This window comes from Eriocheir sinensis, unplaced genomic scaffold, assembly GCF_024679095.1.
Source record: "Eriocheir sinensis breed Jianghai 21 unplaced genomic scaffold, ASM2467909v1 Scaffold235, whole genome shotgun sequence".
Taxonomy (NCBI): Eukaryota; Metazoa; Arthropoda; class Malacostraca; order Decapoda; family Varunidae; genus Eriocheir; species Eriocheir sinensis.
This window is the reverse complement of record NW_026111538.1, coordinates 227501-252821: the sequence shown is the minus strand read 5'-3', so window position 1 is coordinate 252821 and position 25321 is coordinate 227501. Positions and strand designations below refer to the sequence as shown.

Here is a 25321-nt window from a genome sequence, read left to right as displayed (position 1 = left end):
ATTAGGAAAATTTCTACGTTTAACTTTAAATTCATAACAACATACCACCATATCCATATTTTCGTGATAGTGTTTTTAACCAAACGTTAGCGCTATTAATAGCGAAAGATACACCGCGAAGCGCCTTCTTATGATTGGCTCATAAATCACTTAGCTCACAGTTAGGAGTCGCCTTGTGAGTTTCTCTGCATGACTTACAAGTCTAGCTCCTAACTATGAGGAGAATTTTGAATTTATGAGTGGCTTTATGAGGAGGTTTTATGAAGTTTTCTGCATACCGGCCCTGGCAGGCTCCGGGGGGGCTGTAAGCAACCCGTCGAGAAAAGACGCGAGAAGCATGGGCTCACAGGGCCCCAACAGGAACACTTATATTTACAATATAACTCGGCCACCACAGGCATGTGTCCTTACATGACCCAAAATATATAAAGCTAATTGAGGAACACAGAAAAAAAGCAAATTGATTTAGAAATACAACAGCATAAATGAAGAAATTGCAAGGTGTGGTACCTTCACTAAGAAGCAATGAATAATAGTGGCAATGTAAATAAAATATGAAAGACGGCAAGCAAACCAACGTTTTTCGGTAGAAGGAGAAGTTAGTGTCAAGCGGAGAAAGAGTAGAGGGTTTAGAGGTATATGTGGAAGGAAAAGGTTGAGTGTTTGGTGGGAGAAACACATTCACGTACTTGACCCTATCAATATGCACTACATCTGAACATTGGCTGACTGGGTCAAGGATGTTAACTTTGTCGCATTTGTTGCATCTTTGTAGTAATTACGGTAAGAGCCTGTAAATGTCGGAAGCAATTATCATGTGCGGTCATGCACACGCTTCGTAAGGGAGTCTCCGACACTGAAGGTGGTAGGACTCTCTTGAAGGTGCTGTTTGCGGAGCATCTCCTCCCAGGAAGCCATAAACGTATCCTTCACAGAAGCCTGAATGGTTTGTAAATTGTATAGCTGCACATGAGAGTAATCATCAAAATGAACAGAGGGATCGAGGAGTCTGGAAGCATATCATAAAACAATCTTTTGTAGTGAGGTATCTTGTTCGTGGAGGAATTTTGACAGTTCTTAATACAGGCTGCTACGTAGGGTAACCAGTCTTCCCGAGATTCCTGAAAACGACCCGCATAATGATGGAGACTCTAGAATTTTCCTGTTATTCCTCTCGACAAGGCAGTTAAGCACCGGATGATGTGCTGTAATGAATGTTTGTTGAATTCTAAATTGTTGGGAAATGTCTACCTGATTTCTATTTTTTTCCCATTATCAATGAAAACGACACGATGAGTCGTGTGGGAACAAATCAGGTTAGATACAAGCGCATGAGTAACTGTTGTGATGATGACGTAATGGCGCTAAGACCACAAAACGGCGGAAGTGATCAATGAAGACAAGGACGTATGAGGAGCCTTGATGACTGCAAGGGAGCTGCAACAGTCAACGTCAAAAGGTCCTGATAACTAATATTCCGAAATTGGAGCTCATTATGTAGAGCCCTTAAAAATTTGCACAGGATACACAATCCGTTACATTTATTTCAACATCGTCTCATAGTGGGCCAATAGTACTTAAGGCAGGCTGCAGGGTAAGGGTCTGTTCAGTCCGGGATGATCAGCATGGAGAGTGGCATGGATATGCTGCAGGACACTTTACAAGGACACTACGGATGACGGCCCGAGTTACGTCCCTCCTCTTAATAGCTACAGTACGACAAAGAATGCCATCTTGTAGGGAAAAGGCACAAATAGATGCAGGTTAGTGAGGTAGGGTAAAGTCGTCGCCAGACCTGAAGGCGTTGACTACTTTAGGTCACAATGCATCATTGCGTTGGGCCGTCTAATAGTCGACAAATGGGAAATTTAAAATTTTTGAAACTGCAGCAACAGCGCAACAATGCGACTGCAACTGTGTTGGCTTTACCCGGGAGATACTTTATCACTTGGCTGAGGTGTTGAAGGGTGAGATACCATCTGGCTAGACGGCGTTACAATGCCTGCGGTTGCGGAGACACTGTCGCTGCCTAACAGCCTGACTGCGTATAGTTTGTGTGGTTTGGCTTCCAAGACCAACCCAGACCAATAACACACGCCCGTGGCCGCATCCTGGACGAGTAACCAGTCGCCTGCATTCACTGTTAGCAGTTGCCTGGGTACCTTACTCCGTGTCAGTCTGGGACTGAGCCATGCTGCTCGCCTTTAGTGCTGGTCAACCTTGTACTGCTGACGGGCAATTGGGACACTATTCAACACTTCAGCCAAGTGATAAAGTATCTCCCGGGTAGAGCCAACACAGTTGGCGACATTACGGAGCTGCCGGCCAGCGGCCAGCTGGGCCGGACACTTGTCAACGCGTCGCAGCGGGTTATTCACGTACTAGTGGAAAGTCTGCGTCACCCTGTCGTTGTCCATGCTCCCGCCCGTTCCTATGTTGCCTCTTAACACACGCTTCGCCATCCTCAATGCTGCCTCTCTTCTTTAGTTGGACTGCTGGTAGTGTGGCGAGGACACCATTGACGTCACTTTCCATTTGCGAAGGAAGTCCGTCATTTCGCTGCTGACCAGGTCTGTGACTGCATCCGTGGACAGCAGCTCAGGAGTTATTTACTTTGCGGAAATCTTTCGTAGGTGTGCCATCATTTTGCTGGATGAGGCGTTCCAAGGGAAATGGGCCACCTCGAGCCAACCTGTGAGGTGGTCAGCATAGGCCAGGTACGTGTGCCAATCAAGCTGGAACAGGTCTGCCACCATTGACTGGAATAGCCACTCAGGAGGCGGCGTGTGGCTTTCACAGCCCGCGCACAGCGACCTGAGATGCTGCAGGTTCCCTTTCATGCCAGGCCAGAAGACGGATTGCCTGACCCGCCTCAGCATTAAATCCAGCCGTTGGTGCCTTGCTTGCAGATGTGCCGCCACCTTGTAACGTAGCGGCTCTGGTATGGCAAGCCGCACGTATCCCTGGTCAAAGGTGTAGGTGACTGTAATAAAGATATAGTCTGTCATAGTTTTCATTTCTGTCAACCGCCTCGATCACTTTAGTGTAGAAGGACAACAGGTTAGTAAGACAACCCATGCTGTGAATCATGAATTAAGGTGAGGCTGAAGCACACTGGGCTTCATGTCTCTTGTTGCAGTGTACACTCCTACCGAGATGCGTGAAACTGAAGAGAAGGAGACGTTCTAAGCCAAACTCGACTCCGTATTAGACCAGTGCCCTCCCCGGGACACACTCATTGTCCTGGGCGACTTCAATGCTACTACTGGCACTGACAGGGTTGGCTACGAGCTATGTGTTGGTCCCCATGGATCTGGTACCAGGAACATCAACAGCTCTCTCCTGAATTTTGCAAAATCCAGAAGGTTGAGAATAGGCGCCCCTAACATTACCAAAAGTGGGGTACAAACTTGGCGGAGGGACTGTTTTTTGGGCGCCATTAAAGGTAATGGTTAAAGAGTAGCTTTGCCGGATATTTTGTTTTTATTTATTAATGATCCACGAGACATCCTAGAGTTAAAGCAAAGTATGTGCTTATCTTGGTATTCATTCATACACACACTGGTAACATTTCTATGGTGTCTGATTCACTTATTAGAGTGAAATTCTATTGTGATAAACAGTCACAAATTCGTGTCACTAGTAAAAATGAAACTAGTAATTTAAGTTTTGCCACCATGAAATATACACAAATAGATAAATACGAAAGCTCACGAAGTCACAATAAGTGACATCACCTGCTTCACGCAGTAAAAGTATGCTATTTTAGGTATCTGACACCCGCAATATGGCAGGCTGCTGCTGCCTCGGCCACAGATTATTGCCAGATTGTCATACTCAGCCGATTATATTTCCCGACTTCCTGCCCCAAAACTGTCTTTTGGGTTCCAATAACGAAACTAATTTATAGTTCTCGTAAAAAAGAGTAAGATCCTGATGTTTCTTGGCAATAGTTAGGCGTCAGAAACCGTTAAATACTATGCTCTGAGTACGACAATCTGGCAACGGTAGCTATACGTATTTTCATATTATTGTTCTGTTGTTTATTGAATGTTGTGTTCAAGAAAAAGAATATTCATAATTTTAGTTAGTTTTTGGTTATAAGGATTCTTTACGAAATACAAGTATAATATTACCTTCTTTAACTTAGGAAACGTCCTGAATCCTGTATCGGCTATGGTATTGTTAGGTGCACCTATTGCGGGTTCCTGGTATCAGAGAACAGAGCTGCACCGCTGGATTTGGTATTGCGACGCCGGAGGGGTAGCTTAGGAGATTGACCACATTCTCGTAAGTACTCGTTGGAGGATCCTTCAGAACTGCAGGGTTTACCGGAGTGCTGAGTTCTTTGCAACTGACCACAGGCTTGTTGTTGCAACACTCAAGCTTCACGTCAGGTCAAAAAGAATCTCGAAATGCAACACTACTGTGTTCCATCTCGAGAGGCTGAAGGACCTGGCATGTGCTCAGGAGTATGCAGTGACAGTCTCAAATCGGTTCGAAGTGCTTGGCACCCTGGAGGACCCTGTAGAGTTGTGAGATACCTTCAAACGTGAGATTCTGCAAGCTGCCAAGAAGTGCATTGGAGAGCGCCCGAGATCTAGGGGTGGCTTTGCCTCGGTGGAGACGCTGGAGAATATTGAGGAGAGTCTCGCTGCCAGACTTGCTGGGAACCGGGACCAATACAGGGCTCTGTCACATAGGACTAGAGCTCTCCTGAGGAGAGACAAGGAGAGTTATGTCAGGGGTCTCGCTGAGGAAGTCGAGTACCATTCAAATGCGAATGACCTTCGACCTGCTTACCGAGCCCTGAAGAAGCTCCGCTCTAAGTCTCCCTCTCAGGTGAGCGCTATCCGAACAGCTGACGGCTACCTCGTGTCGTACATGGATGGGCAGAGGGCTCGTTGGGCTGAGTACTTTGAGCAGCTGTACATGGCGGACCCTCCACGTGGGCAGCTTCCAATTGCTGGGTTGCAGGTGGTGGATGCTGACCCACTCAATGACGAAAGCCTACCCTCTCTGGGCGAGGTCAGAGAAGCTGTGGCCAACTTGAGGGGTGGTAAGGCACCTGGCACATGTAACATCAGTGCGGAGCTGCTCAAAACTGGAGGTGAGGCCATGATCCGCGGGTTGCATGCGGTCTTGACTGCCGTATGGCAGTCTGGTACCATTCCTCCTGACTGGAAGAGGGGGTTGGTCGTCCCTATCTGGAAAGGGAAAGGGGACCGCCAGGACTGCAACAACTACCGTGGTATTACACTGCTCTGTGTACCAGGCAAGGTGATTGCCCACCTATTGCTGATACGATTTCGCAGCCAGCTGCTGAAGCTGCAGAGACCTGAACAGTCTGGGTTCACGCCTGGCAAGTCAACAACTGACCGTATCCTAGCGCTTCGCATATTGGTGGAGGGGCGACGTGAGTTTCGACAGGGCATGTTTGCAGCCTATGTCGATCTGAAGAAGGCGTTTGATTCAGTGCATCGTGTGGTACTCTGGGATCTTCTGCGACTCCGTGGGATTCCTGCGAGGACTATTGGTCTGCTGACTGGCCTGTATTCTGGGATAGAGAGTGCTGTGAAATGTGTGGGGGGCTTGTCCAGCTTCTTTCCCGTGAATGCTGGAGTGAGGCAGGGCTGTGTCCTTGCCCCATCGCTTTTCAACACTTGTATGGACTGGGTACTGGGCAGAATTGTGGACCAGAGTCATTGCGGAGCATCTATTGGCAATACCAGGGTCACTGACCTTGTTTTTGCTGATGATGCAGTAATCCTGGCGGACTCGCTGGAGGTCTTGGTGATGGCTCACGAGGCACTGCACGAGGAGACGAAGCCCTTGGGACTCCAGGTCTCCTGGGCCAAGACCAAGGTACAGGTGTTTGGAGGCTTGCTGGATGAAACAGTGCAGTCTGTTCATGCGTGTGGCGAAGACGTTGAGATCTCAGAAAGTTTCACGTGTCTTGGTAGCGTAGTTCATAACAACGGTGAGTCTGGCCAGGAAGTCTTACGGCGGATTGGTCTGGCTCATGGTGTTATGGACTCGCTCAACAGGAGTATATGGCGTTGTTGATACCTGTGCAGAAGGACAAAGGTCCGGATCTTCAAGTCCATTGTGCTCCCTGTCTTACTCTATGGTTGTAAGACATGGACACTAAATGGGGACTTGGAGAGGCGAACTGATGCCTTTGGTAATAAGTGTCTACGCAGAATCATGTCAAACCGGCGACTACTCCGTGAGACTGATTCGACATAATATTACCTGCGTAGTCCGCCAACGCCAACTCCGGCTATACGGGCACGTGGCACGTTTTACGGAAGCTGATCCTGCTCATCGGGTTGTCTCTGTAAGAGACAATCCTGAGTGGAGGAGGCCAAGGGGACGCCCACGGAGTTCGTGGATTGAGCAAGTCGATAGATCCTGCCGGGAGGTACTCGGGTTGGGAAGAGGGCCTGCATGGAGACTCGCCCGGAGGGATCCCCGGGCCTGGCGTCGTAGGGTGGGCGAGGCGACGCGCCCCCCGGCGTATACCCCTGTTGATTGATTGATTGATTCAAGATATCGGTAAGTGGGCCACTGAGGACCTCCCTGCATTGTTTCAGATCCAGTGGGAATATTTCGTTTGGGCCCGGCAATTTGTTTTGTCTTCAACCTACTAATCTCATCCTGGAGAACCTGCCTCGTGAGAATCACATCCTTCAACTTGTCGTTATCTTCGCCCTCATATACCTGAACTTTCTCCGGAATGTTTTTTTTTATCTTCTCCATTCTCAACGAGCTCGCCTGTGTGTTTCAAGAGTCCAATTCTCTCCATTAAAATGCAAACTCCATCAGCCACACCGAAAGTGACTTGATGAAAGGCCGTGTGGAGGGCCGTTGGCTCAAGCGAGGCTTGTATTGATGATGCGTCGTCATGTGGCATAGCCGGAAGGGCAGAGACGGTCTGGCTAAGAAGAAGGCTCGGGTTGCCCATCGTATGGTGAAAGATCCCATCTGTAAAATTAGCAAAACGTTTAGGGCAGTGCTGGGCACTTCCACTAATTAGTCCGCAAAGCCGCAATAGCGGAAGCTCCATTTCATTTGAGGATTTGCGTTTGTGACAAAAAAAGGTCGCTAATATGCCGATTAGCGTTTGCGGTATTACTTCCGCTAACCTCCGCTAACACGTGGAAGAGCCAGCCCGGCTCCCAGCGCGCCTAGCCCTACTAAAAGCTAGTTTACACGAAGAAAGTAGATATTCAAGTCAAGTGTGCTACAAGTTACTGGCCAGCAGTTCTATTTTAGGACAAGTTGCATCCCAATCGCCACTGACTTCGCCTGTGTGAACATATACTGGCTCATCATCTCCAGCAACTCAGTTGTATGACAGGCTCTCTGGTGGCCAGTCTGCCAGTTTGTAGTGGACAACGCACATCTGCACATCTGCTGCCCTAACTTCCCGCACTGCCTGTACGCGAGTCCGTGACCATGTACAAGTATCTAAAGACATCCAGCGTGGATAGTAGGCCTACGGACCATACACCAAGCCAAGCTGGTGAAGCTGCCCAATGCACCAGTGCCCAGCAGCCAGAAAATAAAGTCACCACGGAACAGGAGGTGGAGGAAGTGGAGGAGGTGAGAATGGAGAATTCGGAGGAGGATTTCTTAGACTTAAATCTCATTTCGTGTATGTAAGGGACAGGCTCAATCTGATGGATTCTTCAAATATAAAAGTAAAAACTGATTAACCAAAACTTTTTTTAAATTGTTGCCTTTTCCACTTTTTACAAAAAGCTTATTCACATAAACCTCTCCGGGGATTTTATTATAAACATCATAATAAGTATATAGAAGGAGACAGGGCATATGAATATGGAAATAGTTGTAACAGTCACACTGATGAACTTCCTTTAGCTCTTCTCATTAAAAATAAGTTTAAAATAGATGCATATCAGATTATTACAAATTAATTTGTACACTGGTTTACAAAAAAATGTAAGTTGTTTAATTTTTTTTTAAAATGATTTATGACAAATTTGCACCGCTGAATCCGAAAATGACACACATTTCTCTCGATCAGGTCAGGTCGATTTAAAAAAAATCCGATCTTGTAACTAAATCGATTTCATTTTGTGACATTTTCGGTTTCTTGTTGTTAATATTTCTCATCCGAAATATTTAAAAAAAAAGTTTCCCAACACAATTCATTAATTAAATGTTACAAAAAAAAGAAGATTAGTGTATACATTCAATAGTCGACATTGATAAAGGCAGGTATATGTAAATTGGATATTAGGTCATCATGTTCAAAATTCAGTGCATGAGCTTCCGTTTCTTCGAACTACTAGAATGCTCAGCGGGTAGGAATATCTCTCCTCAGAGTCCAACAGTAATCAGCCATCATGACTGCATCCCAGCGTCCCTGATACCTGGTCTCCATCTCTTTCATATCCTGATGGAGTCTCTCCCCCTGCTCGTCGCTCATTGATCCCAGATTCTCAGGAACCGATCCATATATGAGAATAAGTAATGCATTTTGATGCTCAAGTTGCATCCGAGGTTTCTGGAAGCAGTCAGCATATTGGTAACACGTTCTGTGTAGTTCCTGGCCTTCTTGTTGCCAATAAAATTCTTCACGACAAGAACAAAAGCCTTCCACGCTTCCAGTTCCACTCCGTTCATTGAGTTTTCAAACTATGGATCTCTGATGAGCTGACGGAGTTGAGGACCGACAAAGATGCCAGCTTTCAACTTCTCCATGGTCAATCCTTGAAAAGCGTGGCACAAGTAAGTGAAGCAGCCACCATCCTTGTCCAGAGCTTTGGTGAAGTGTTTGATCAAGCCGAGCTTGATGTGCCGCGGTGGGAAGAGTATCCTGTCTGTCCACCAGAGGGTTGTTTATGATGTTCCTTGCTCTGCAAGGCACCAATTCCTCTCGTACAGGCCAGTCGTTCTTCGTGTAATGATGAGCTTTGTCTCTACATGCACAGAAAGTACGGGTACTCGGTGAACCCGGACTGTCGTCCCAACAAAAAGTTCACCATCTTCAGGTCAACACAAATCAACCACTCATGCTGATCATAACGAATTTTCTCCAGCACGTACTTCACAGCTTCATACTTCTCCTTCAGTGTAGTCGAGTGAGCGAGGGGTACAGAGGCAAACTGATTGCCGTTGTGCAGCATAACACATTTCAGCGATCGCTTGTTGCAGTCAATGAACAGTGTCCAGTCTAAAAAATTTGTTTGCAGTTTGCGTGTGTGGTGTCAAGTTTTGTGGCGGAAAACTGCAAACAATGTGTAGCTATTTGCGATAGCAGATTTGGGATTGCGATTTAAACTAAATATCGAAATTTGCGGAATTGCGATTGCCAAAGTTATGGAATAAGTTAGAGGATTTGTGATGGCGGAAGTTCAAATTCGTTAGCGATGCCCAACTCTGATTTAGGGAACATGTCACTGGAGCGGGATCAAGGGACTGATGGCCTAACAGTCCATCACAGTGGAGTGCAAATTTTGGAGTGACTAAAAAATGATGCCTAAAATCTTTGAATTACATGAGAAGCAAACCAGCAAAATATGGACAGGTTGACTCGGAGTGCCCAAACTGCGTTAAAGACGCTGGATCACAAATCATTCGTGTGTGGAATAAACGGCACACCACTTTGAGAGCCCTGAACTCCTTTGTGGCGATTGTGTCCAGCCAGACGAGTGACGATCTTTTTGTGAAGAGGGGTGGGGTGCACGACGGTCAGATGGAGAATCATCTCCCTGTGATGATAAAGATTTCCTGTCATGAGCGCCTGAGTTACTGGCTCACAAGGCTGTGCAGCAGACACACGACCCGCTGTGTGAGTGAGCGGGTGATCAGGCCCAGTGTGGACGTGGCTATAGCAGGGTAAAGAGCAAAGAGGCTTGATGCGTGCGCTAAGAACACACTCATCCATCGCTTCTCTCCCTTGGCACCGTAGACACACCGCATTCACTGTTTGACACCATTTTGTTACCGCAATATACCCAAAGTGTTTTTCATGGTTTGGTTTTTAAGTGATGGTTCCTTGCAAAGGTTTATGGCGAGAGGAGAAAGGGGTTAAGTCATCAAGTTGAGCAAGGGCGCTAGTAGGCAGCGCCTGGGGCCGCGTATTTACCCCGAGAAGTCAATACAAGATATTCTGTGTGTTTGTGTGGTTGGGGGTAATGGGAATATGTAACTCACCACGGCCTGATAACGAGCTGGACTCGCAGTCATCAGCAAGTACCCTCCCGACAATAGCAAGCTCATGCTCTTTATAGTCGATCTATGGGTACTGCCAAAACCTCACACACCACACATCCCATCTCCCTTGCTCAAGGGGGAACAGTAACCGGACCTTGTCAGTGGACAGATTCTGGCCTGAGCGGGGCTCGAACAGCCGCCTGTCAGATTTATGTGTGTGCGTGTGTGTGAGTGTCTGTGTGTGTGTGTGTGTGTGTGTGTGTGTGTGTCTGTGTGTGTGTGTGTGTGTGTGTGTGTGTGTGTGTGTGTGTGTGTGTACGTGTGTGTCAGCGCTAACATATGCTACTTTCCCTCCGCGCAGGTGTCCTCCGCTATTTGCTGGTGTTTTCCGCCTACACCAACCTTGGCAAGATACTCCAAGTGAATCCGTCGAGTGCGCCGGGAACCATCAGCTGCCTTCATGCCATGAGGTATAATAACATTAGTGAAAGAAAATAATATAATATAAAAAAATAAACTGCTACTACTACTTTTTTCATTTTACAGCACAGGAAGCAGCTCAAGGGAAAAAAAAGAGAAAAAATGCCAGCTAAACTTTTCCCCAATAGAAAATAGAGTTCAGAAATACGGTCAAAAGACAGGTCAATCTCGGGCGGAGAGGTGTCTAGATTAACTCCTCTTGAAAGAGTTCAACACGCAGGTAAGAGGAAATACAGGCGAAGGAAGATTGTTCCAGAGTTTAACAATGAAAGGGATAAAAAACGAAAATGCTGCTTGACTCTTGCATAAGGTATTTGGACAGTATAGCGGTGAATTTGAGTAGAAAGTCTTGTGCAGCGGGGCAGCGAGAGCGAGGGAGGCATGCAGTTAGCAAGTTCGGAAGAGCAGTCAGCGTAAAAATATCGACAGAAGATCGAAAGAGATGCAACTTGGCTGCGGAATTTAAGAGGAAGAGGACTGTCAGAAAGAGGAGCTAATGAGACGAAGAGTTTTTGACTCTACTCGGTCCAAGAGAGCTGTGTGTGTGGAGCCCCAAACACATGAGCTCATTGAGATGCATACTCTATACGAGGGCGGACAAGGCCCTTGGATATGGGTAGCATATGGCATTGGGAATAAATAAAAATAAAACTGGCAGAGACGATACAGAACGCCCAACCTCGAGGAAGATGATTTAGTGAGAGAAGATATGGAGTTTCTAGTTGAAATTTTGAGATGAGGATAGACCAAGGATGTTTACTGTAGAAGAGGGTGACAGCTGAGTGTTGTAGAAGATTTCGGGATAGGTTTTTGAAGGATTTCGTCGAGTTGACTGGCGGGGACTGAGTTGTTGAGGCGCTAAAGGACACCAAATTCTTCTTGCCAAAATCAGAAATGATAATAAGGTCTGAGGTTAAGCGTTCTGCGGTCTCTAGCCTGGAATTATGTAGTTATTGTTGGGAGTTTTTTTATCAAACGATGGTGAGTAATGCAGAGTAGAATCATTAGCGTAAGAATGGACAAGACAGTTTGTTTTGAAAAGATCATCAATGAACCACGAAAGAGAGTGGGAAATAGGACAGAGCCCTGCGGGTCATCACTGTTGATAGGTTCAGGGAAAAAAAGTGTGAGCGTCAATCACAATAGAGATAGATCGAGCAAAAAAAGGAAACTTGAAATGAAAGTAGAGAGAGAGGGATATAGTCCGTAGGAGGGTACTTTGGAGAGCATAGATTTCTGCCAGACTCTGTCAAAAGCATTCGAGATGTCTAAGGCAACATTTTTTAAGGTGCGTATCCTGAATCTAGATGCTTTTCTGATTCTCTTGGTGTAGGTTGCCTCCCGATGTAAAAATATATAGAGGGTAAAAATATTTGTTTGCTTAGTCTCGCCTCTCTTGCACACACAAATGCCGAGGCGAATGAACGCCGTTACGGCACAGTTTATGTTTCGAGCCAATTTTGACCCTCTCTGTATATTTATATCGGGACGTAACCTACACCCACATCATAATAAAAATCATGTAGACTCAGGATCCATGCTTTAAAAAAAGAGTGGGATGAAAAATATTTGAGTACGAAGGAGTTGAAAGGAAATGGGTACAAGTGTTATGCACGAATCTTTCCATATCACTCACGAATCACGTGGCAATATAGTTTTGTAAAGCTTGTATTGTTCTCTGCCAGTCGCAACCAGTAAGAAGCTGGCTGCCGTGACATTAACACGTTCGTCATTCGTCTCGTCCGCGGCTTGTACATACCGTTCTTCTTGTGCCTCGCAGATAAATATATATTTTGGACTACAAAACAAAGACTTTTCCATAAACACAACCAAAGGTTATATCGGTGGTGGCAGCGGTTATAGAACGGACTTGAAACACTGTGGACGAGTGACCCTAACAACGCGTCTCACTTAATTCACGGAATGGAGACCCCCCACCGCGCACTGTAAGGTGCGGCCCCCCTGCTGCATCTCGCCTCAAACGCGTCAATACAGCACTCTCAAAGCACTCCATCAGCGCCGGCGGTCTCCACGAGCCAGCCAGCCTCACCTGCAGCCAAACAGCCACACTATCAGCCAGCAGCCACCCACAGCCTCAGCCAGCCAGCCAGACACGGAGCTACAGTCACTGACTGCTCTGACCACTGTAAGGCGAGTCGGCCCCCGGCAACGTCGTCCACGACAACGACTTCGTACACCCGACGGTTACACATCGCCGCAGGATTCCGGCCGTCTCCAACCATAACTGGACTAGTCTTCCTGCCCTACCTGATTTAGGCTAGGGTATACATGTAGGGCCTCACGCCACCGGGTACGCTGACCGGTTGCACCCGGTTGCCAGCCCAGCCCAGCGACGCCCGCCATGCAGTGCTGACACAGCGACGCCACGTCATGCAGTGCCTTCCTCACCAGTCCCCCGGCACCGCCCACCCGCCTTCTTTCCTATTATCTTTTTTTGTGGAATAGTGCCTGCAAGCAAGCTGTTTTACAAGGTACTTAGGTGTTTTGTTGTCCTTTTTACTGTTTCTGTTATTTTCGCAGGGCGCCACCGTCACCACGCGGGCAAGCACTGACCATCGCTTCCCACATCCACCTCACGGCTTTAACATCCACTTCTCTACTTTTGAGCTGAGGTCTTTCCTTGTTACTTTTTTTCCTGTTTCCAAGTTTCGTAACCACCCCTTTACCTTCGTCTTTCCCCCGTTCACACCTGTCGTTCCTCTAATGTTTCCTTAGAGGACCGGGAACTTCTAGAGACGCTGTCAAAGAGAGAAAAAGTATCTCCGGAAGGGCAAGTAGCACATTCTGCCGAAGCCAACAATACACTACTGCGGGACGGTAAACGCAAGCCTAAATCAGACCCCTCAATCATGCCGGATGAGAAAACTACTGACGCTGCTCCTACAGCGGTCACGATTATTCATGATGACACAAAACCCCCTCGCTTCACAGGGGAGGAGGGCGGCATTGATGTTCATACCTTCTTTTGAAACGTAGATGACGTCATCACAAAACGTCGCCTAACGACAGATGAGGACAAGATAAACATCCTCAAGGACCTCGTGGATCCCAGTGATTGCGTTGCAAGGTGCATCATAATGAGTGATTATTTTAAGAAGACAAAATCTTTTATTTCCCTGCGCCAAAAGATCATCTCTGTGTTCGCGGCTCGGTCAAAGCTAGGCCCAGTCTCTGTCCTTTTCAAGATGGCAAAAGACCTTAGGAACGGGTGGGAGAAGATTCCCGTTCATGCGGCTGTCCGTCATTGATCAGTGATTGTGAGCGATGTTATCTTGCAGTTTAGCTGCCATGAGCGGGCAACAAAACACCAAGCTATTACCATTGATAACCTACGGCTCATCCTAGGTTATCTAGACTTCTTGCTGAGGATAAGCGATAAGATATTCGAGAAACTCAAGGAGGATGACGGACTCAAGCCAGACTCTTCCATACTGGAACATGCAACAGACTATATTTATGTCCGAAGACGGTGCGAGCGTTCACAGCTGGAAGAGCGTCGGGTCGTTCGTCGGAGAGGTCCAACCCATACCAGAGGAGACGGAGCAGATGATCCGGTTCTCCGGACAGGAGGGGGCGTCCCTCCCGTTCACCATCTCGCTCTCAAAGCCACGGCAGGTACTCAACACTCTTCTGCTCTCCCTCACGATACTGTTCTTACCATAATTCAAGGAGCCATAGCTCGCAAGAGTCAAGGCGCTCCGAGTTCGTAAGAGCTTGGGGGAAGACAAGCGCACGGCCTCGCCCAACCCACCGGACACGTTGCCAAGGGACAGTGTCAAAGCAAATTCAAAGGACATGAAAAAGAGGGTTAAAACTGACTTACTAAAAACATATATCGAGAACGGACACCTGGAGAGTGTTCGGTTGGCACTGTCTCCGTCGACCCCTCTCGTAGCCATGGCGGTAAGGTCACGAGGAAATGGTGCCGCCATAAGTGTCTTTTTAGACACCGGGGCGGCGGCCAACGTTATTAACCTCCAGACTCTCAGAACCCTACATAATACGGAAGGGAAACATGTATTTGTCTTCTAACCACCTTCAATGCGTCTCGCAGGCCTAGACAGCGAAGACTATCTAGTCCTGGTAAAGTTCTCCTCTCTTTCACACTAGCTGATGGTCTTCCAGAGATCAGTGCCACATTTCACGTGACGGAGAACCTCAACATTCCCTTGGGTTTCGAGGACATGGCTAGCTTTAAACTCAACCATTGCCCGTCGATGCGATACATCACCCAAAATGACAAGTTGCTACCGACACTGTGTTACCCAAAACCCTTATTAGCCCAGTCGCAGGTAGCAGCGACGGTTCCAGCTGATCTTGCATGCGTGGTCGAGCGGTCGTCTTCGGAGGATCATTCACAGTCGCCGCCAGAGACGAATGAACGTACAGTAACAGTACAGTGCGACTCCACTCCTATTCCTCCAACTCTTTCTTCTTCTTCGCAAGACTCCGGGGCCATTCGAGGTTGCCTGGCGGGAAACGTCCTGGTAGGTGGCCACGAATCTACTCTGGTCAGGCTGAGGCTTGCAGGTGTGCATGATGTGTGTGAGGCTATCAGTGTGCCTGAGTCGTTGAAAGTGAAACATCTATGCCTGGAGTCAGCATTGTGCAGCGTGGACCATGAAGGTCTTACGCGTCTGTTCATTCACAACCCAAACCCATTTCCACGTATCTTACGCAAAGGTACGTATATCACAGACTTTGTCATGCCCCCAGTGCGCATTGGGATGGTGACGGAGTTGGCGGAAATTCCCCCTTCGTAGTCGCTTGACGACGCGGCGCACACCAAGAAGGTAAAGAACGCTTTACCGGCTTATCTCACTAACGATGATTATCCCGACATAAAGGACAACATAACAGAGCTACTTCCGCAGTATCACTCTGTGATCTCTCTACCAAGGAAACCATTGGGAGCACTACGTTGGTGGAACACCACATTCCAGGGAGGCGGTGGCTGAGTCGATAGAGTGACGGCGCCGCGTTCAGGAGGACGCGAGTTGAATCCCCGCCCGTTGCCACCAAGCTGGGATTTTTCAGCCGCCACCGAGTGGCTTAAAATTACCCACATGCTGTCCAGAAGACCACCTATCAACCCGGACTCTAGATTCTAGGATGATGAGCTTCGGTAGGGCAGCATGAGCCAATGCAAGATGGCGCCACCATAAACATTCGCCTGCGCCAGAACGGGCTGGGCCGACCATCTGGCCCCACCGGGAGGAAGCCTTGGGCCGACCATCAAGCCCCACCGGGAAGAAGCCTACCGGCGCAACAGGCCGCGACATAAAATATATATATATATATATATATATATATATATATATATATATATATATATATATATATATATATATATATATATATATATATATATATATATATATATATATATACCTGCGTATAGGTTCCCTAACTCACAACGCAAACAACTAGACAAGATCGTGCATGTAGGACATGCTAGCTCAAGATACTATTGAGGAGAGTAACTCACCCTTGAACTTTCTATTGATCCTAGTCCATAAGAAGGACGGCAAGAACCGCCCTTTCGTTGACTACAGGGAATTAAACAAACATTGTCAGTAGGAAAGGTACCCACTACCAGGTCTGCAGGTCATTCTGATGTCCATCGGCCCACAAAATAGGGTGCTTTCCACACTTGATTTACGGACAGGGTACTGGCAAGTCCCGATGGACGAGGAATCGAAGGAACTACCTGCCTTCAGCACACCGTCAGGCCATTTCGCCTTCAAGAAAATGCCATTTGTCATCTCTCGAGCCCCACTTGCCTTATAACGTCTCATTAAATCAGTGTTTGCAGGTCTCTTGGAGAACTGTGTCTTTGTCTTCCTGGATGACATAATAATAGTCTCTAAGGACACTCAGTCTCATTTAAACAAACTCCAGGAAGTGTTTCCTCGTCTACAGTCAGCAGTCTTAACACTAAAGCTGAGTAAAGCTGCAAATACACTGCCGAATTTTGGTTCACGAATGTGCGCGAATATGAAGGCCATCCTGTGTCGTGGATAAGTTCGGCATCTTTCTTGCCTGTTCTTTGCCATTCGGGGACATGTCTGCGTCCACCGCGCGACTTTTGACAGTTGGTCACGACCGCCACGAAAGTTTCATGTTGCATGAAAAATTCGCGGCCGTTCGCCAAATGTGCACGAATGCAAAATGAACGCCGAATTGTCGCCGAAATGTCGCCGACATGTCCCGGACAATTCGGCGTCCAATTCGCGGTGTTCGACGAAATGTCGCCGAATTTTGACCGTTGAAATTTTAATTTTTAGGCGAATTTCTCGCCGACATGTCGCCAACTATTCGTGTTTATCGTCGAATATTCGGGACATGTCTCCGACATGTCGCCGAATGGCCATGATTATTCGGGGACATGTCCCCGAATATTCGGCGAATTAATTACGACACGGCAACGGGGTTCGCGGTGGGAGGTGTACGCGGGGGTTTATCTATCTATCTATCGATCTATCTATATCTATCTATCTATCTATCTATCTATCTATATATCTATCTATCTACATATATATATATATATATATATATATATATATATATATATATATATATATATATATATATATATATATATATATGTGTGTGTGTGTGTGTGTGTGTGTGTGTGTGTGTGTGTGTTAAAAATAAAAGTATCACATAACAATAATTCAATGTGTTTTCCAATGTGTGTGTGGGGAGGCTCCACTCACATAGCTTTTCTGGACAGAGTGGAGTCTAAGGCTCTCCGTCTCATCAGCTCTCCTCCTCCTACTGATAGTCTTCTACCTCTTAAATTCCGCCGCGATGTTGCCTCTCTTTTTATCTTCTATCGATATTTCTACGCTGACTGCTCTTCAGAACTTGCTAACTGCATGCCTCCCCCCCTCCCGCGGCCCCGCTGCACACGACTTTCTACTCATGCTCATCCCAATACTGTCCAAACCCCTTATGCAAGAGTTAACCAGCATCCTCACTCTTTCATCCCTCACGCTGGTAAACTCTGGAACAATCTTCCTTCATCTGTATTTTCTCCTGCCTGCGACTTGAACTCTTTCAAAAGGAGGGTATCAGGACACCTCTCCTCCCGAAACTGACCTTTCTTTCGGCCACCTCTTTTGATTCTTTTTTGGGAGCAGCGAGTAGTGGGCTTTTTTTTTATTATTGTTTTATTTTTTTGTGTGCCCTTGACCTGTCTCCTTTGTTGTAAAAAAAAAAAAAAAAAATATATATATATATATATATATATATATATATATATATATATAAATATATATATATATATATATATATATATATATATATATATTCAAAACAATAATCGCTGTGTAGCTGACATAACGGGGAACGTTAATCTCTGTGAATGGTCTCAAAGAATTGTTTTCTCCTAAACTCTGTTACAACCTTAGTGACAAAAGCTTTCAGCCACGTTAACAGCATTTTTTCCTGTGACAACCACCTGCAAAACATTTTTCTAATATCTTCTATGTCACATGTCTCTTTATAGATCGATAGTTTGACATAATAAAATACAGGCATAATTGAAATCCAGTGGCCCATGGTTCATTAGTCCATATTTTAGTTATTCAAAAGCTTGGTTTTAAAAACTTATTGTTCTCGGCACTCAGTGTGTCCAACTTTCTAATGAATGACTATACCCGGATCATATCTCCTTCTGGTAAAACATGGAACATTCTTCCTTCAGCAGTACATCTCCCTTCTTCTTACTTAATTTACCAGAAGGGAGCGTCAAGACGCCTCGCTAAACAGCATCGACAACCTCATTGGTGTCTTCTGATCCTTTTTTGTAGCTCCAACGAGTTCTGCTTTTTTCATGTTGATTTTGATTTTTGTCTGTCTCCTTTATAGTATAAAATTACACATATAATTATTTGGTTATTTAACGCATGACTCCTAGAAAGAGCGGCATAACTTGGAAATCTCTCACTACGAAATTGGACACACGAAACACAATATACTTCCAAACCTCGAAGCTTCGTATTTCGTTATTCAGCAAGTCCTAACATATAGGGAACATCAGCACCTGTAATTACAACAGTTAATTAATGTGTCCTTCTCTGGCTTCCCGTACAGAGTCCTGTCCATGACGTGGGTGATATACTGCCACGAGATCACTGTGCCCCTCGTTTACATGGTCAACATTACTTCATATTTTACAGTAAGTGAAGAGCATTACCTTGGCCCTCCTGTCACCTAAGTATGTGCATCTCTCTCTCTCTCTCTCTCTCTCTCTCTCTCTCTCTCTCTCTCTCTCTCTCTCTCTCTCTCTCTCATGAACAGGTGTTTTCATTGATGTTAATGAATGGTATGTGTTGGTGTGTTGTTTCCTCGAGTAACCTAACTTCGACGGTGTCTCTTTTCCACACCGCAGTCACTGAAGGGCTTCGTGGCGCAGGTCATCCTGAACGGCTATCCCAGCGTCGACACCTTCTTTTTCCTGAGCGGTCTCTTGGTGTCCTACAGTGTGCTTAGGGCGGCCAAGAGGACGGGAGGACGCTTTAATGTGCCTCTCTACTTCGTCCACAGATTCATACGGTACGTTACAAAAACCATCAGACGAAATGTGACATGCACACAGCCATAACGCTGGGATCACACATCCGCGATTTCGCTCTGCGACGGTTGGCGATTTTGAAAATTTCCGAAATCGGCATATACGCTCGACATCGTAGCGACGTCCCTGCGATTAGTCGCAATAGTCGCGCGGTAAAGTTCGCACGACTTGCGGGTGCCGGCCCGTCGCGCGAACATTTTGAAATGTTCAAAAAGTTCGCAAAAAGTCTGCGATATTGGCCAAATCGCACGATTATTCGCACGGTTAAGCGAGAGACTATCGCAGTATGCGCTCACATACCCTCGTCAAACGCAAGGGGTCGCGGTGTATGTGAGCGTATATGCGAGCGACTTTGTACATTGTGCGTATGGCAGCGACGCTGCTTCGGAAAGCGAAATGGAAGTGAGAGAGCGGGAGGGTGTGAAAAAGCGTTGGCGAGCGACGCTCTCCAGCACTCACACAGTCCTGCCACACCTACCCTGCCCACCTGCAAAATAATAGACTAATAGTCATGAATTTATATTAATAGCATATTATCCCTAACTGCTAAATAATAGCTTAGTGTTCATGAATGGAAAATAATTGAATAGTATTCCTAAATGCAAAATAATACCCTAGTGTTCATAAATACAAAATAATATAATAGTATTCCTAACTGCTAAATAATAGCCTAGTTTTCATGAATACAAAATAATAGAATAGTATTCCTAAATGCAAAATAATAGCCTGGTTTAACAAAATGCAAAATTATAAGCTAGTGTAGACAGTAAAATTATCAGCTAGAGTACACAGTAAAATTATAATGTATTTCTCTTGACTACTTCATTAGCTTATTAGCAAATTATTACAGATTGTAAAACTCTTTCCACTTACAATTTATTACAGAAGTTGTAGAAACGGTATAACATGCAGAAAACCTTACACCATACGAATAAAATCCAATATTCCTCAAAACAACTTACTTCGTTCCCAGGAGATCACGAGCCCCAGGTTAAGAACTGCTGAATTAGAAGCAAGAAACAATAAAGCAATATCAGCGGCAGCAAGGGAGGGTAGCACGGGCTACTACTTACTTGAAGCACTGGGTGGTCGTTACTAACCGACTATCAAATATGAATCGACACAAGCAACTGGTGTTGCCAGATGGGGATTATTTTACCATATTGAAAACCTATAATGTTGATCAGCCGAAATAATAACTTTTTTTTTTTTTTTTTTTTTTTTTTTACATTGTTGCCTATTGCGCCGGTAGGCATCTTCCCGGTGGGGCCTGATGGTCGGCCTAAGGCTTCTTCCCGGTGGGGCCTGATGGTCGGCCTAAGGCTTCTTCCCGGTGGGGCCTGATGGTCGGCCTAAGGCTTCTTCCAGGTGGGGCCTGATGGTCGGCCCAGCCCGTTCTGGCGCAGGCGAGTGTTTATAGTGGCGCCATCTTGTGTTGGCTCATGCTGCCCCCCGGAACTCGTTCTCGATTCGCTTGGACGGCTTCCTCTAGAGTCCGGGTTGATGGGTGGTCTTCAGGACAGCATGTGGGTAGTTTTAAGCCACTCGGCAGAGATAGCGTTAGAGCGTCGGGATATGCAGGGTGACAAGATTAATTTCTGGTTAGTGTGTGTGTGTGTGTGTGTGTGTGTGTGTGTGTGTGTGTATATATATATATATATATATATATATATATATATATATATATATATATATATATATATATATATATATATATATATATATATATATATATATATATATATATATATATATATATATATATATATATATATATATATATATATATATATATATATATATATATATATATATATATATATATATATATATATATATATATATATATATATATATATATATATATAAAATGTGTGGTGTGTTGCCCACCTATTATGGGGGCGACGCGCCCTCGACGTTTTCTCGACCATGCGTGCGACGTCGAGCGTCGTCGAGCGGCAAGACGAGGGGCGGTCGCGCATAGTCGCCAGGCTCTGCGTCCATCGCGAACCGTCGCAACGGGTTTTATTTTCAAAATTGGGCTCCACTGCGTACAGTCGCGCGCATTCACGCAAGATTCAGCTCGACGTCCCCTCGCCTGTCGCCCTCGTGTGCGTATAGGCGAGCGACCCTCCCTCGCCATGTTGCTGTGAGTTGAAACAGAGGCAAACTCGCAGAGACAATGGCGATGCTCCCACGATTTCGTGCATTTTCAAAATTGCCAACCGTCGCAGAGCCAAATCGCAGATGTGTGATCGCAGCATAACGCTTGCTGTATATTCCTAAATACTTGGTACCAGCTTTCTGTTTCTCAATATTTTATCCAAAATTTTTCTCTCCATTTTTTTTTTTGTGAGCTTCTTGCATTTTCTCTTAAATATTTTTTGGTAAGTCACCAAGCTTCTGAAACGTAAGTTAGAATTTGTATTGTACATTAATCGCAGTTTTTTTCTCATCAGGGAGAGTGGAAAGTGCATACCCGCCACATTACTAGGTTTCTGAAAAAGCTCCCCATCTCATTTATATTACCATTGAGGTTTACCGTACTCGTGATTCCCATGTCTTCAACGCGCCCGTAACTATATTAAGTATACTCACCATTTTTATAAAGAATTTACTCAGTTTTATTATTTTCATCTGTCCACTCATGAGCGTAGATGTGGCACGCTTATTGCCAGCTCGTGATTAGGTGAAAATTAACATGTCTTTATCGAGGGCTACTCATGATATATATTTAAACTATTTCTCCCTTGATATATTTCAATGTTTATATATACAGATAACCGCCATATTTTTATATGAATCCGAATGATGCCGCTTTGCGTCGATAATAAATCAAAGAAGCCTTTATCGAACAGTGCAGTCGGATCCGACACGAACGCACACTGGGGCTTTAAATAATGATGCTCTACATCTTTTTTGGTACTACATGAAAAAAAAAACATTAGACATCAGGATCCGTAAATGAAAATAAACAGTATTTTGATAACTTATTGCGTGTAAATCACTTCGGTAATACTCGAAATAACATAAAATGTTGTTGAATGTGAGGTTAAGCGAAATAATTTTACAAGAAACTCGCCAGCCTCACATTGAACAGGGTTTCATGCTACTTCGAATATTTCCTACATGATTTACATCCGATGAATTAATAAAATACCTTTTACCATACCTGGGCACTTCCGCACCTCGGTCCGGACCTCCGCTCCTCCGCACCTGCGGACCGCCAAACGAGGTGCGGAAGCCCGGAAGTGCGGAACGTTTTCAAAAGTGCGGAAGTAACAGGTGCGGACAGGCGAAATTTTGGGTCCAGACTTCCGCACCTGAGATTTTCAAAGATAAAAAAACGAAGACGACAAACAGTCCGCGGCATTACTTTCGCGCGTTTTGGCGGGCTATGTGCTACCAGCTGATCACTGTGTCAATTTTCTTTTTCTTTTCAGAATCTTTTGACATTTAGTGATTCACTGCGATTGTTTAGTGTTTAGTGTTTACAAATAAACATGGACAGATACGTGAAAAGAGGTGATAGCGACAGGAGCAGGAGTGTGTCAGGGGATAGTAGCGTCAATAGCGTGAGCTACAGAACCAGCACGCCTGCACCGTCAGCTTCCAGAACCCCTACGCCGCTGGCGACGTCAGACATTTCCTTGTCTGACGTGGAGCTGGACCCCTTCCAGTGTAATGCCAGAATTTAATTAAGAATGGGAAAATGTAAATTAGGGAGGAATAAGCCGTTACCGCATAGAACATTCCAGACTCGCGCTTGAGAGGCCCACCCCATTTGAAGGTAAATATATATCTCTCTCTCTCTCTCTCTCTCTCTCTCTCTCTCTCTCTCTCTCTCTCTCTCTCTCTATATATATATATATATATATATATATATATATATATATATATATATATATATATATATATATGAAGCTTGATGTATTATTGCCTTGTACTATTTTGTTTTATTTTTGAGGTGCGGACTAGTTTTTTCAGGCGCGCTTTAATAGTTTTGCGTACAGTAGCGGAGGTGCGGAGGTCCGGTAGCGGACCGAGCGAAAAATTTTTAGGCGCGGAAGTACAGGTGCGGACTACCTGCGTCCGAAGTGCGGAGGAGCGGTAGCGAACTACCCCAAATCCAGTAACGCGCCCAGCTCTGCCTTTTACTTGTATCACAGAGCCATATGTCTTTCTTATGAACCTGAAAAATAAGCTGCAGCATAATTCTTTTGAGCGAATACTCTGACCGGACTGTTTGATACAAGCTTGTCTTTCGTGTGCATGTATGCTATACCATCGATGAAAATTCACGCTTTTGGATTAACAGATGAAATGAAACAGTTTAGTTACTGGAGAATGAGTTATAACGAATGGATTTTTCTTTCTCTCTCAACTTTGCCTTCTCAAGAAATAATAAGTTTAGCTTAATGTAATGACACATTTATTTACGTAAAGAAATGCAGACTAGCGCTTTTTAAGGTTTCTCACATGTATAACGCGATCACCTTAGTGTGATGCTGTGTCGTTGTTCTGAAAGGCAACTGACAGGGGCTTACTTAGCGTAATGCTGAAGGTACTCGTCGTGGGTATTACTGAACGCTCTGATTAACTCATCCGCAGTGAAGAAACTGATGCCAGACAGCGCTGATATTAATATATTTATTCTCGTTTCTGTGACTATTTCGGCTTTGTTTTAAATAAATTTATTCCCAGTATGGTTGACATTCATAATTTAACTGGGCTCATGCAGAAACAAAATATTTGCCATGCAAATTGGATTTCCACTTCATTGTCCATGAATTAGAGTTGTATTTGATATAGGTTACCTTGGCCGCACTGATCGCCTGTATCATTCCAGCTTGGTCCCGCCAATAGGCATCGTGGTAGGTTTGCTGGCCACAGTGCTGCGCTTTTTTGTGTCCGGCCCTGCGGCCTCCGCCTGGGACTACTGGTACGAGAATTGCAAGAGGCATTGGTGGAAGGACATCCTTTTAGTCAGCAATTTCATGCTGGAGACTGGAGACGTAAGTTCTCATTAAAAAGAATGAAAATTGCCTTTTTTTAATGCTGAAACATTATTGTTCATCTACTGGTCTTTAGAGGTGTTATTGTGTGATGTATTTATGAATTATGGCGAAAATCATAATGCCAACAAGACTGATGAATCGTGATAGAACCTGTGGCCGGCCCAATCTGTATTGCCGCATGCCGTCTTAAGCCCCGTACAGACGAGGGACAGTTGCCCGCCGTGCAAACACTGTTACCATATCATACTAAGCAGCCGGATGACGTCAGAAGCACAGAAACAAAGGAAACAGATCTGGCAACAAACAGTGCTACCAGATGTTGCTGTATGCCACAGTCTTTACTCCGTTCACCGGGCAGAAGGGCGGGCAAACTCTTGTCCACACGAGAGGCAGTTGCCCACCGGGCACTGCCCGTTGATCGTATAATTATTCCTTGCTTGTCTAGCAGGTTACCAGGTCGAACAGTTCCACAAGCAAGGGTGCTGTCTATATAGGTCAATTAATTGCACGGTGGCTTTTTTTGACCACACCTGTTCTTTGCCACACGGGATAGACGTGTTCTCCCGTCAAGTGTATAGTGGAAATATGAAACTGACTGCAAGGGAGTTCCGCAGGTTAACTTCGTGTGTCTGGCAACATGCTCTTTATACCAACCATCACACCAGTAGGCATTGCCTCGCCCACGGGCAAGGGCCCTTGGATAATTTGTCCGTAGTTTTCCCGCTTCTGACGTCATCTTCGCTCCCACCATCAAAACAGTTGAAGCAGTATGTAACAGTGTTTGCACGGCGGGCAACTGCCCCTAGTCTGGGCGGGGCTTAAAGGGCTCCAAGCAAGAAGAACTATTTAGCCACAAGGGTCCCTGTGCATGCATGCAGGAAACGTTACGATATGATGAATACTGTACACCTGGCTCAGTCAATGAACATGGCTCTAGTAATGTTTCAATATTTGTAAATTAGTATTAGAGAGAGTGGGAATCATTTGAATCATCTGAACACTGATTTTTGTCGTCTTAAAATAAGGGCAATAC

General features: G+C 45.4%; 1 protein-coding gene across 2 annotated transcripts in view; it reads left to right on the top strand.

Moving 5' to 3' along the window:
• LOC126991062 (nose resistant to fluoxetine protein 6-like) overlaps nt 1-25321 on the top strand; it is a 60367-nt gene that overhangs the window by 5737 nt on the left and 29309 nt on the right. Inside the window, exons 2-5 of one of the 2 annotated variants that reach the window (XM_050849755.1) lie at nt 10550-10658; nt 18790-18874; nt 19088-19251; nt 24120-24285. In XM_050849755.1, the coding sequence (XP_050705712.1) occupies nt 10550-10658; nt 18790-18874; nt 19088-19251; nt 24120-24285 (524 nt within the window). Of the gene's footprint in view, nt 1-10549; nt 10659-18789; nt 18875-19087; nt 19252-22713; nt 23082-24119; nt 24286-25321 lie in introns of those variants that run through there. The other variant, XM_050849756.1, reaches the window with a different exon arrangement.